The sequence below is a fragment of the Clupea harengus genome, chromosome 26 (genome assembly GCF_900700415.2).
Source record: "Clupea harengus chromosome 26, Ch_v2.0.2, whole genome shotgun sequence".
Classification (NCBI taxonomy): Eukaryota; Metazoa; Chordata; class Actinopteri; order Clupeiformes; family Clupeidae; genus Clupea; species Clupea harengus.
In genome coordinates, this window is record NC_045177.1 from 2,036,162 (window position 1) to 2,050,344 (window position 14,183).

General features: G+C 38.6%; 1 protein-coding gene across 1 annotated transcript in view; it reads right to left on the reverse strand.

Annotated features, from left to right (window-relative positions):
- Positions 1 to 7,241: 7,241 nt before the first annotated feature.
- The window catches only part of LOC105905944 (zinc finger protein OZF-like), a 138,920-nt gene continuing 131,978 nt past the window's right edge, over positions 7,242 to 14,183 (reverse strand). The window contains 4 exon segments of the mRNA XM_042703827.1: positions 7,242 to 7,262; positions 7,731 to 7,763; positions 7,765 to 8,069; positions 8,154 to 8,837. Of these exon segments, the coding sequence (XP_042559761.1) occupies positions 7,242 to 7,262; positions 7,731 to 7,763; positions 7,765 to 8,069; positions 8,154 to 8,837 (1,043 nt within the window).

A 14,183-nucleotide genomic window follows, 5' to 3' on the forward strand; every position in this document is an offset into this window, starting at 1 on the left:
CACTGCCATTCACAGTCAAAACAAATAAAATGTCTTCTGAATTGAGACACAAAACGCTTTAAAGAAGATTGGAGGCTTATATGCAGGTCTAATACTCTTTTTTTTCCTCTGTCCTCATATCAAGTTATAAAATATTATAAAATATACATGAATGTACACAAATGTCTTCATAAATACACACACAAACATACAGTTTGAAAAGCTTTGAGGAACAATGGAGGGTTTCTTCAGTTTACCAGCGCACCCCACCTACCACATGACCTTTTAGTTCACGCATCCAACCCACCCCCACATAACCTGCCCTACCCAATCACCTTTCAGTTCATCCAGGAGTGGCCCATCTACCCTCCTTTGTGTTGTCTCTGCAGGTTGAACCCTGACCACTTCCACCTGAGGATCATCAGACGTGAATAATGCACATGGAATTCCTTCCCATACTCCTTCCCTAAAACCCCCTGGCTTTATCGTGTGCTTTCCTCCATTAAATGTGAGACCTATTGAGAGAATAGAGATACCATGGGAATACCTTAATGATGGGATTTAATTTGCAGTCTGTTACATTGAAGACATTTAAAATGTCTGCTGTCATTTTGTCTCCAGATCTCTAACTCATGTGCCTGAATCTCTGCTTATATTTACAGTGCACAGTCTCTAGGTGTTCATTTTTAGCCTCAGGGACCTCCCAGTCATATACTATTCTAGCAAATAGCCAGTCAATCAATGATACATTGTTTTTAGTGTTGTAGTTCTAATGTAACAAATAGAGGAGAGAGAGGATATTATTTAAAAAATATTCTCAAATGTTTACATTTAGTTTGTTTGCTTTAAGTTGTGCTTTACTCAAACAAATTGACAGATTTTGGGGAATTACTATGGGAATGTCTTTACAATGGGCTACTGTTTGTTACACTTTTATCCTAAGGGACTTCCAAGCAAGGTACAATTTTAGGAAAAAGGCCTTTTCACCAAAATAAAACAAGAACCATCATGAAATACATCTTTTTATTTCACATTAATAGTGCTTATTTTTGTTGTATTCTTAAAGTTGGGTACACAATGAAAAGGCCCTTAATACATAGATAATAATATATTTTTATATCACATTAATAGTGTTTATTTCTGTTGTATTCTTAAAGTAAGGTACACAATGAAAAGGCTCTTAAATTGTACTTCAGCTGAGCACTCCACTACCACCCTCAGTCAGAATATGAACAAATAAAAAGCATTCAGAGTGAACTGGGGTAAATGTCTGGGATTCTGGTGCAAATGTTAATTCCCTCTGTGTATTTAAAACAATAAAAAAGTTTCTTAGGTCACCTGGTTCCTATTTAACTCAGTTGTGTGGGTTTCTTAAGTGAGGCTTCACAATGGTATGCAGGTAGGATATTACCCTTACATCATTATTAAAATACAAACACACAGGCTTTCCACAGTTTACCAACCTATCCTCTTCTCCCTAATCACCTTTCAGTTCACACCTCCACCCCACCCCCACCTACCCTCCTGTGTGGAGATTCTGCAGGCTGAGCTATAGCCACGCCCACCTTAGGGCCATCAGATGTGTAAACGGTGCTCATACACATGCGATTCCTTCCCATAATCCCTTGGCATTCTAGTTTGCATTCCAGAAGGTTCCTGCAGCTGATTGGATGAGCCACCCTTTTAAGGCAGGCACTGGGGTGGTCTGGAAGTGTGTATGTGTAACTCACAGACAGTACAGCTCTACTGCAGTTCTTGTTGGCACATCTTCACTATATTAGTCTTGTATTGAAGGAAAGTTCAAGGATTACTTTTGCAAAACAGAACTAAAATGTCAGGATTTATTGAACCATCACAACTTCTCATGTCAGTAAAAGAGGAGATCAAAGAAGAAGAATTTGATGATTTCCTGCAACAGTATCTGTTTGAAATACAGAAAGTGAAAGAAGAGCCTGGATTGGAACATGACTGTAAGACTGAAATATACACAGCATCAACTTTGACCTGCAAAGAAGAAAATGGTTCACTAATGGACTTCAAACAGGAAGGGGAATCTGATTCAAGAGAATATGGTCAAGATGACTCTTCTCCTGCAAGTAAGTAGCTGAATAGTTTGTATAGTGAAAATATTGAGAAAACTAACTGTGTTAATAATGAATACACCTGGTATTGAGTTAATGGTTTTAAGTTGCTTTACTCGATGAAACATGAGACCAATGGAGAGAATAGAGATACTATGAAAATACCTTAATCATGGGACACTATCTGCAGTCTTACGTTGAAAGAGAGACAGTGTCTGCCAATATTTTGTCTCCAGTTCTCTAACTCGTGTCTGAAAATGTTCACAAATCCGTTAATTCTCTTAAGTAACCTCAATATTTATACTCTGGGTATACACTTATCCTAAGTGACTTCAATATTTAGTCTCTAGGTATACACTTTTATCCCAAGTTACTTCTGAGTGAGATGCAAATCTAGCAAATAGCTAAAAATCAAAAACACATGAAAGTATTTTTTGGGACTTATGTACCAGAAAGATAAGAAAGAATGTTGTTTAAAAACATTTTCTAATATTTTAGGACACATTCAAAGGATTCAGCCTACCAAAAGAGGGAACATTGAGGGAAAATCAAACGAAGAGAAACATCACAAACGCTCCCAGTGCACGAAGACTTCATACCAGAAATTACAGCAGCGATTGGACACCAAAGAGAACCAACATGAAAAAGAAAAGCATGATCAGTGTACCACAGGGGTCGAATGTTTCAGCAGTAGCGCAGTTCTCTCTGGCCCACAGATCCCATGTACAGGGGAAAAGACACATCCGTGTACTCAGTGTGGAAAGACCTTTAATCTCAAGCATCATCTCAAGAGACACCAGAGAATCCATACAGGTGAAAAGCCGTATCAGTGCACTATATGTGGGATGAGTTTCAGGAGGAGCACTCATCTTACCAGCCATCAGACCACACATACAGAAGAGAAGCCACATCCGTGTCTTCAGTGTGGAAAAGCCTTTAATCTCAAGCATCATCTCAAGAGACACCAGAGTATCCATACTGGGGGAAAGCCACATCAGTGTTCTCAGTGTGGAAAGACCTTTACTCAAATGGGTACTCTCAAGTTACACCTGAGAATCCATACAGGTGAAAAGCCACATCAATGCACTATATGTGGGAAGAATTTCAGGAGTAGCTCGAATCTCACCGCTCATCAGGTCACGCATACTGGGGGAAAGCCATATCATTGGGCCTCATTCTCGAACGCAGTTAAGAAGAATTTAAGAGGAATTTAAGAGGAATTTAAGAGGAATTGGATTTAGGACAACATTCGGCATTCATGAAAGTTCTCTCATCTGGGATTTGCTCTGAACTTCAGAAGACTTTCCGAACTCGAAATAGCAGTCGTAACTCGGCCAGAGTTTTCTCAAATGCGATTCCTTAAAAAACCACAAGATGGCCCCGTGGGCCATCTTGTGGTTTTTTGAGGAATCGCATTTAAGAAAACTCTCCGTGTTAATTAATTTGTGAGAAATCGTTGGTGATTGCGTTCACATCAACTCTACAGATCCTCGGATTAAAGTATCATTAACAATTACGTTTCACATGTAGGCCTATAGTCATGATTCTACGAGGCACCGTGATGTCATAAAATAAATAAAAGGACTACACCGGAATGCTGCGCTCGTCTAGTGAGCGTCGTTTGGCACTGCCGTCTGTGCAAGTACGGCAATCCAGAATTTTCAAGTAGTTCCACGTTGGTGGAACGAACTGCCTAGCACTACCAGAGCAGGCGCGTCCCTCTCTACCTTTAAGAAGCTTTTGAAGACCCAACACTTCAGAGAGCACCTCCCTTCCTAACTGGCACTTCGACTAGTGCTTAACTTGCACTTATAGCAGTTACATTCCTGCACTTCGTTTTTATTTCCTATTTCGTTTTTCTATTTCTTATGTAAAGTAGTATTTATTGTTACACTAGGTCTCTATTGCTCGTAGCTTGACTGTTCTATCCCTTGTACGTCGCTTTGGACAAAAGTGTCTGCTAAATGACTAAATGTAATGTACACGAAACCGCTTTGACATGACTCGTTTACGAGTTGCTTTCGTGTAGAGTCGGTCGATTCCGACTGCACACGTCACTACGGTTGCGTGCCCTTATAAGGAGCTGGCAGGGCGTGTATGTATGCAAATTCAGGAGCACGAGAACGCGCTTTCAATTTAAGAAAACTCTTCCGGGGGAGCACAGCCCAGAAAACTTCTGCTGCGTAGGACCGCATTTTCAAGCGTGCATGAATTTGGCGGATGTCTTTTGCTTACGTTGTTTTTCCGAAGCCCGTAAGAAACATTTCAGAAGAAACTTCAGAAAATGTTCGAGAATGAGGGCCATTGTTCTCATTGTGAAAAGACTTTTAGTCAAATGTGTAATCTCAAGAGACACCAATGGATTCACACTGGGGAAAAGCCCCTTCACTGCAGTACAGGTGGGAAGAGTTTCAGGGGTAGCTCACATCTCACCGCTCATCAGGTCACACTTCAGTCCCAGTTTTGTGTGATTCAGCCAAATCAGGTATTTACTGGATTTCCCCCGATGCTTCAACTTGTATTATTTACCGTATGAATTGAGCAGAAGTTAAACCTTGATGTTAAACTGCAATTAATTTCTGGTTATTTTGGCCTCCTAATGGTGGTATAAGGTAATGCACAGTCTGTCCCAGACACGGCAAATTCCTCATGTTCCATTTGTTTAGTGTAAAGTGTGTGAAGGATTGACAACTGCATTGAAGTTAACTTAAGTTACATTTGTTTCTCATTAAAAGTTATATCATGTTTTGACATATTATGTAATTAAATTGTGCAGTTTCAAATACTGTCAGAAACTTGATATTAAACGTACTGTTGTGTCCATGTAAAATATTGCTGTGTCCATCTGCATTCAGCCATTCCATTCGTCGATAGCATGTCAAAATAAATATCTGTTTTCAACTTCAGTCATATTTGAGTGTTATTTGAGTGAGTAGGAAGTAAGGCTAGGAATAGTGAACATGTTTTGAATAATCGTGTTTTCCATTCTGTGTTCTTTAAAATGTTAGGCGCCATTGGAGCAAATGGTTTGGAAAAAACCTTTCATAACCAGCTAGGTGTGTAAACATAATGCTGACATCAGCTGAAATAATATAGATTTGTATTAATGCCATGTTTTCAACCAAACATTTTGCAGTCCCCCGTTTGGTTTGAGAAAATCTTTTATAGCCAGCCAGATATGTAAATGTAAACAGAATTGGGTGAAACATGAGCTGGTTTATTAACGGCTTGTTTAAAAAGTTGTGGTCAACTGTACACACAGGTCACCTCTGGTCACTTCAGCTTAGAATCAACTAAAGCTTTACATTGTTCATTCATTGATTCAGTGAGGATACTTCAGTGAATTAAACAATTAAGAATGAAAACATGTATTTAGGTTAGGAGTATTCCCCCATCATGGTTCTCTCCTACACAATGACGAAAAGATATTTCCTGCCAGCATTTTAAGATGGGATCCATAACAATGTCATGAGATGCAATTTCTTTTTCCCCCTTCATATATGGGCTTACATTTTTAAAAGGATTATAATACATAACCAAACTTAAATGTCAGGATTTACATGGGAGAACCTTGTGGTGCTTGGAATGTTCCCCAGTTCCGTGAATAAAGCTGCAGTCTCATACCCATATTGCCTGAGAGTTTTTACAACAATGTCTTTGATCTTGGATTAATGCATGAACAAAACAGAATGTTGAAGTTTTTTAGGGTTTTCATGATACTGTCAGGTCTGTGCTCTGTTTTTGTCCGTGCTTTTACTTTGTTTCCCTTTCGTTCTTTTATGTTACTTCCTGTCTGCCATTTTTTCCTTCCTGTGTCTAGTCTTTGTGCTTCCTTGTTCCCGCCATGTGCTTTCCTGTGTTTGTTTGTTTATGCCATGTGGCATTGGACAACGACTATTCTATTGCTCATGCCCTATTTGGATTATGTTTGCTTGCTTTTGGACTGCCTAAACGTTTGTTCTTTATTCAACTGCTGAGTTCTGTACATCACGTACAATTCGTAACAGTACGAGAACGCCAAAGATGGACTCAGCCGACTCAGACTTGCCGATTTCTGCACGTGCAGTTATGCTGAACAAGCAATTCACCTCGATCTGCCTCGTTATGAGGGGAATGGCGGAGCGAGAGAAAAGTTCCCTGAAGTTCTTGAGCCTGCTGTCGGGGCAATTCCAGGAGAATGTTGATGTTTTTCTTCGGGTTTTCATGATACAAAATAATGTGCAACCGTGACCATATTCTCATGAATCAGTTTCTTCTTCCTGTTTAATTTCCATTGGCAAATAATCTTCTTTTTTGTGGGTGAAGTTTGGTGATCGTGTGTGTGTGTGTTTCAGTCTTACAGTAATGTTTCAGTCCAGGCTATTCTTTCATTTTCGAATAGCAAACAGATACCCTTGCAGGAAATCATCAAATTCTTCTTCTTTGATCACCTTCTTTGCTGACATCAACAGTTGTGATGGTTCAGTAAATCCTGAAATTTAAGTTGGGTTATGTATTATAATCCTTTTTAAAATGTAAGCCCATATAGGAAGGGGGAAAAAGAAATTGCATCTCATGACATTGTTACGTATCCCATCTTAAAATGCTGGCAGGAAAGGTATCTTTTCGTTATTGTGTAGGAGAGAACCATGATGGGGGAATACTCTAAACTTAGCAATTAGAAAAAATATGTGCTTAGTGCCTAACCTAAATACGTGTTTTATTCATTCTTAATTGTTTAATTCACTAAAGTATCCTCACGAAATCAATTAATGAAAACTGTAAAGCTTTAATTGATGCTGAGCTGAAGTGACCAGAGGTGACCTGTGTGTACAGTTGACCAAAACTTTTATAACAAGTCATTAATAAACCATCATGTTTCACCCAATGTCAGACTATATTTACATATCTAGGTGCTTATGAAAGATTTTCTCAAACCAAATGGAGCGCTGTAAAATATTTGGTTGAAAACATTAATACAAATCTATATTCAAGCTGATGTCAGCATTGTTTACAAATCTAGCTGGTTATGAAAGTTTTTCCCAAACCATTTGCTCATATTGCGTCTAACATTTTAAAGAACACAGAATGGAAAACACAATGATTCAAAACGTGTTCACTATTCCTGGCCTTACTTCCTACTCACTCAAATAACACTCCAATATGACTGAAGTTTGGAACAGATATTTATTTTGACATGCTTTATCCAAGCAAGATGAATGGCTGAATGCAGATGGACACAGCCATATTTTACATGGACACAACAATACGTTTAAAATATAACGTTTCTAACAGTAATTGCAATTTCACAATTGAATTACATTATGTCTCAGAAGATTTTCATTTGAATGAAATAACAGGCATAGATCCACCTATCTTGTGGATAGCAATAACATTTCTAACATCAAGTTAACTTCAATGCAGTTGTCAATGCTTTTTTAATATCTCTTTATTTATTGGCTAGAACACACTTTACACTAAACGAATTGGACATGACCGTATACCACCATTAGGAGGCCAGAAGAAGCAAAAATACCGAGCTCTTAGTAGCCCATGGTAAAGACATCATATAGTATCTCTCAAAAACTCTGTCAATTTGTTTGAGTGAAGCACAACTTAAAGCCAACAAACTAAAATTCATGCCTTTAAATGTAAATAAAAATGGTGATGGATTTCTTCTTTAATTTTCACCAATACATGACTCCAGTGTGGATCCTCTGGTGTGTCTCAAAAGAGAACTCTTTTGACTAAAGGTCTTTCCACACTGAGAACACTGATGTGGCTTTTCTCCAGTGTGGATCCTCTGGTGTGTCTTGAGAGAACTCTTTTGACTAAAGGTCTTTCCACACTGAGAACACTGATATGGCTTTTCTCCAGTGTGGATCCTCTGGTGTCTTTTGAGAGTACCCATATCATTAAAGGTCTTTCCACACTGAGAACACTGATATGACTTTTCCCCAGTATGGATCCTCTGGTGTTTCTTGAGGTCACCCTTTTGACTAAAGGCCTTTCCACACTGAGAACACTGATGTGGCTTTTCTCCAGTATGTATCATCTGGTGGATTTTAAGTTCACTGCTACTTTTTAAACCCTTCCCACATGTAGTACACTGATAAGGCTTTTCTCCAGTGTGGATCCTCTGGTGTCTCTTGAGATGAAACATTTGACTATAAGTCTTTCCACACTGAGAACAATGATGTGGCTTTTCCCCAGTGTGGATCTGCTGGTGTCTCTTGAGATGATACATTTGACTATAAGTCTTTCCACACTGAGAACAATGATATGGCTTTTCTCCAGTGTGGATCCTCTGGTGTGTTTTGAGATGACTCATTTTAATAAACGTTTTTCCACACTGAGAACAATGATGTGGCCTTTCTCCAGAATGTATCCTCTGGTGTCTCTTGAGATCACCCTTTTGACTTAAGGCCTTTCCACACTGAGAACACAGATGTGGCTTTTCTCCAGTATGTATCATCTGGTGGATTGTAAGTTCACTGCTACTTTTGAAACCCTTTCCACATGTATTACACTGATAAGGCTTTTCTCCAGTGTGGATCCTCAGGTGTTTCTTGAGATTACCCTTGTGACTAAAGGCTTTCCCACACTGAGGACATTGATGGGGCTTTTCTCCTGTGTGTGTTCGTTGATGAATTGCAAGAGCAGAAGGTGCAGGAAAAGTTTTGGAACACTGGGAGCATTCATGTTGTTTCTTCCTTGCGTTCGATTGCTGATGTCTGATGACATTCTTTCTTTTTTCCTCTGTACTCCTTTTGCTAGAATGGATCCTTTGAACTTCTCCTATAAAATATTATTTAAATAATATCCTCGATTCTCAATCATTGATATTCTCGATTTGTTCCATTAACACTACACAGAATAACACTGAAAACAAATGTATTTCAGATTGACTGGCTATTTGCCAATTTAGTATATCACTTGGAACACAAAATGATAGTAGGCATTTTAAATGTTTTAAATGCAACAGACTGCAAATAATATCTCATTATTATAGTATTCCCATGGTATCTCTATTCTCTCAACAGGTCTCCCATTTCATTGAGTAAAGCAGAAGATAAAGCCAGGTATTCTTTTATCAACTTTTAAATAACCTATTAATAACAGTTATAATGTCCAAGAGTTCCAATGGCATGACATATTTTTAAATCTATTATTATATTATATTATATTATATTATACCAGTTATCTGGCTGATGTTACAGTCTACTAATTTAACCCGTACAATTATACTTGATAGAACAGGTAAACCCTCGGGTGCCTGTGCAGCTTCATATTGACACAAGTTCATATTCACAGATATTAGCATAAGTTAATATTAACACACACCAGCAGTGGCCAAATGTGAAGATGGTTCCCTCAGGTAGAGACAGATAGTTAAAAATCTACGATAGGCAGAAACCCTCTTGGTGCCCTTGCAGCTTCATATTAACGTGATGTCATATTAATTTAATTTAAACTATCATATTTGTCAAGATTTTCATTATACAAATCATTTCTTCATATTTCTTTTGATGTATTGGCTAGAATTGTACCTCATGTGGAAGTAATTTAGGACGAAAGTGTTCAATACGATAAGTGTCTACCTAGAGACTAAATGCAAAAAGAGATACAGACAAACTAGTTACAGAACTGGAGAAAAAAAAACGATGGCAGACACTTTCTCTCTTTTAAATGTAACAATAATAGTATCCCATGATTAAGGTAGTATGCATAGTATTTCTACTCTCTGTACAGATCTCACATTTTATTGAGTAAAGCACAAGTTAAAGCCATTTACTAAAATCCAGGTGTTAATACAAAAAGTAAATATAAATAGCACATGGCAAATAATGTGTTTTTCTTTTTCTCATGATACAAAATAATCTGCAACTTACTTGTAGGAGAATCATTGCGATCATAGTCTCTTAAATCCGATTCATCTTCCTCTTTAATTTCCATCAGTGAAGACTTTTCTTCTTTGCAGGCCAAGGTTGGGGATCTTTCTGATTCAGTCTTACAGTCATGTTCCAGTCCAGGCTTTTCTTCCACTTTCTGAATTGCAGACAGATACTCTTGCAGGAAATCATCAAATTCTTCTTCTTTTGTCTCCTCCTTCACGGACATCAGCGGTTGTGATGTTTTAGTAGATCCTGACATTTTAGTTCTGTTTTGCAAAAGAAAATCCTTGAACTTTCCTTCAATACAAGACTAATGTAGTGAAGATGTGCAACCAAGACCTGCAGTATAGTTGTACTGCCTGTGAGTTACACATACACACTATACTTCCAGGCCATCCCAGTGTCTGCCTTAAAAAAGTGGCTCATCCAATCAGCTGCAGGAACTTTTAGAATGCAAACTAGAATGCAAAAAGGATTATGGGAAGGAATCGCATGTGTATGAGCATCGTTTACACATCTGATGGCCCTAAGGTGGGCGTGGCTATAGCTCCGCCTGCAGAATCTCCACACAGGAGGGTAGGTGGGGGTGGGGTGGAGGTATGAACTGAAAGGTGATTAGGGAGAACAGGATAGGTTGGTAAACTGTGGAAAGCCTGTGTGTTTGTGTTTTAACAATGATATAAGGGTAATATCAGACCTACATACCAGTGTGAAGCCTCACTTTAAAAACCCACACAACTGAGTTAAATAGGAGCCAGGTGACCTAAGAAACTTTATTATTGTTTGAAGTACAGAGAGGGCATTATCATATGCACCAGAATGCCAGACATTTACCCCAGTCCACTCTGAATACTATTTATTTGGTCATGTTTTGACTGTGGGTGGCAATGGAATGCTCAGCTGAGGTAAAATGTAAGGGCCTTTTCATTGAGCACCTTCCTTGAAGAATTCAACAGAAATAAATACAAATCGGTGTGAACTGAAATGTGATGGGGTAGGAGAGAGTAGCGGTTGGGTAAGGATGCCGAACAATCCTAACAGCAGACCTTTCACGTGTTGTTGTTTTAACTGTGGGTGTCAATGGAGTTTCCAGCTCAGCTAGAAGGACAGTGATTTACACTTATATGAATATGTACCTGACTGTAAGAATATAGCTAAATTGCATGCTATTCACATGAATTAGAACATCTTTAGCTTTCTATATACCACCACAAAACACACAGGAACAGATGTTTATCTACAGAGACAACACACATGCTGGTCAACGAGACACACATAATGTACATCAGAGGAACACATTTCAAGCACACACATCAGTTGACAACGATTTGAGCTGCATTTTACCACAAAGTGATATTATAGAGTGATATAATAAAGTGATGTTATAACTCACTTTAGTATCCGTGCCATCCGACATGGAAAATACAAGCTAAATGTCCAATAGCGATTGAGAGGTCAAGTTTCTGAGAACAGTGTTACTCTTAGCTACTGATTCTCTGTATTTTAATCAGCGGTTTTCTTCTTGGTTCTTCTGGCATGTGACATTGTCTTGTTGTTACACCATCAAATTATTGGTGGAGATAAGTTTTCTTTTTACTGTATGTAAGAGTGAATGATATGCTCATCCTTTTTGCTCCTGGGGTCTTATGCAATATGCATTTTGGTGTAAACACAAATTCCTTGTCCTAACAAGGAACATGAGAAACATATTAACAGGACCATGGGGATCTCCTTTAGGTAGTCATGAGCCACAATGTAACACACATGGCTGAAACAGTAGCAGGAAAGGATGCTGACATACATAACTGACACCATAGGATGGAGCATATGATTGGAAGACAGAATGATGTATATAGTGTATTGTGAACCCCCCCTGGAGTCATCACTTTTTCCCATGCTTGATAGAAACCAGCCAAAACTAGTTTGGTCATGTCTGTAAGTCACGTGTCTTTTACTGAAATAGTGGGACTGTTTGTGTGACATGAGTTGAGTTTGTGATAAGAAGGGGTTTTGGGACTGTGTGTGTGACATGAGTTGAGTTTGTGATAAGAAGGTGTTTTTCCCCAGAGAGCTTTGGATTTCTTGCTTGAACCTTGACCCTTGACCCTTGACCCTTGACCCTTGAACCTCGAACCTTGACCCTTGACCCTTGAACCTTGTGGTGCTTGGAATGTTCCCCAGTTCCGTGAATAAAGCTGCAGTGTCATACTTATATCGCCTGAGAGTTTTTACAACAATGTCTGTAGGCTTGGATTAATGCATGAACAAAACAGAATGTTGAAGTTTTTTTAGGGTTTTCATGATACTGTCAGATCTGTCCTCTGTTTTTGTCAGTGCTTTTACTTTGTTTCCCTTTCGTTCTTTTATGTTACTTCCTGTCTGCCATTGTTTCCTTCCTGTGTCTAGTCTTTGTGCGTCCTTGTTCCCGCCATGTGCTTTCCTGTGTTTGTTTGTTTATGCCATGTGCCCTCTTGTTGTTGTCCATGTCTCCACCCCTCACCTGTTCCCAATCATCACCCTGTTTGTTTGTCTGATTGGTTTCTCCTGTGTCCTGTTAATTCCCCTTGTTTAGTCCACCTGTGTCTCATTGTCTGCCCCGCCTTGATTGTTCTCACCTGTCTCTCGTTATCTGTTGTGTATATGGTCTGTGTATTCTTGTTTCTCGTTGCCCTCTTGTCATTTCATGTCACGTGTTTGTGTCGCCGTATGACTAGTGTGCCGTGAATGTTAATTGTTTACTCGTGTTTCCAACCTCGGACTGGACAACAACTATTCTATTGCCTATGCTCATGCCCTATTTGGATTATGTTTGCTTGCTTTTGGACTGCCTAAACGTTTGTTCTTTATTCAACTGCTGAGTTCTGTACATCACCTACAATTCGTAACAGTACGAGAACGCCAAAGATGGGCTCAGCCGACTCAGACTTGGCGATTTCTGCACGTGCAGTTATGCTGAACAAGCAATTCACCTCGATCTGCCTCGTTATGAGGGGAATGGCGGAGCGAGAGGAAAGTTCCCTGAAGTTCTTGAGCCTGCTGTCGGGGCAATTCCAGCAGAATGTTGATGTTTTCATGATACAAAATAATGTGCAACCGTGACAACCGTGACCATATTCTTTTAAATCAGTTTCGTCTTCCTGTTTAATTTCCATTGGCAAATAATCTTCTTTTTTTTGTGGGTCAAGTTTGGTGATGGTGTGTGTGTTTCAGTCTCACAGTAATGTTTCAGTCCAGGCTATTCTTTCATTTTCGAATAGCAAACAGATACCCTTGCAGGAAATCATCAAATTCTTTTTCTTTGCTGACATCAACAGTTGTGATGGTTCAGTAAATCCTGACAGTTAAGTTTGGTTATGTATTATAATTATTTTTAAAATGTAAGCCCATATATGAAGGGGGGAAAAAGAAATGGCATATCATGACATTGTTATGTATTCCATCTTAAAATGCTGGCAGGAAATATCTTTTCGTCATTGTGTAGGAGAGAACCATGATGGGGGAATACTCTAAACTTAGCAATTAGAAAAAAATGTGTGCTTAGTGCCTAACCCAAATACATGTTTTATTCATTCTTAATTGTTTACTTCACTGAAGTATCCTCACTGAATCAATGAATGAAAACTGTAAAGCTTTAATTGATGCTAAGCTGAAGTGACCAGAGGTGACCTGTGTGTACAGTTGACCACAACTTTTAAAACAAGCCATTAATAAACCATCATGTTTCACCCAATGTCAGACTATATTTACATATCTAGGTGCTTATGAAAGATTTTCTCAAACCAAATGGAGCGCTGTAAAATATTTGGTTGAAAACATTGATACAAATCTATATTCAAGCTGATGTCAGCATTATGTTTACAAATCTAGCTGGTTATGAAAGTTTTTCCCAAACCATTTGCTCATATTGCGTCTAACATTTTAAAGAACAAAGAATGGAAAACACAATGATTCAAAATGTGTTCACTATTCCTGGCCTTACTTCCTACTCACTCAAATAACACTCCAATATGACTGAAGTTTGGAACAGATATTTATTTTGACATGCTTTATCCAAGCAAGATGAATGGCTGAATGCAGATGGACACAGCCATATTTTACATGGACACAGCAATATGTTTAAAATCATGTTTCTAACAGTATTTGCAGTTTCACAATTGAATTACATTATGTCTCAGAAGATTTTCATTTGAATGAAATAACAGGCATAGATCCACCTATTTTGTGGATAGCAATAACATTTCTAACATCA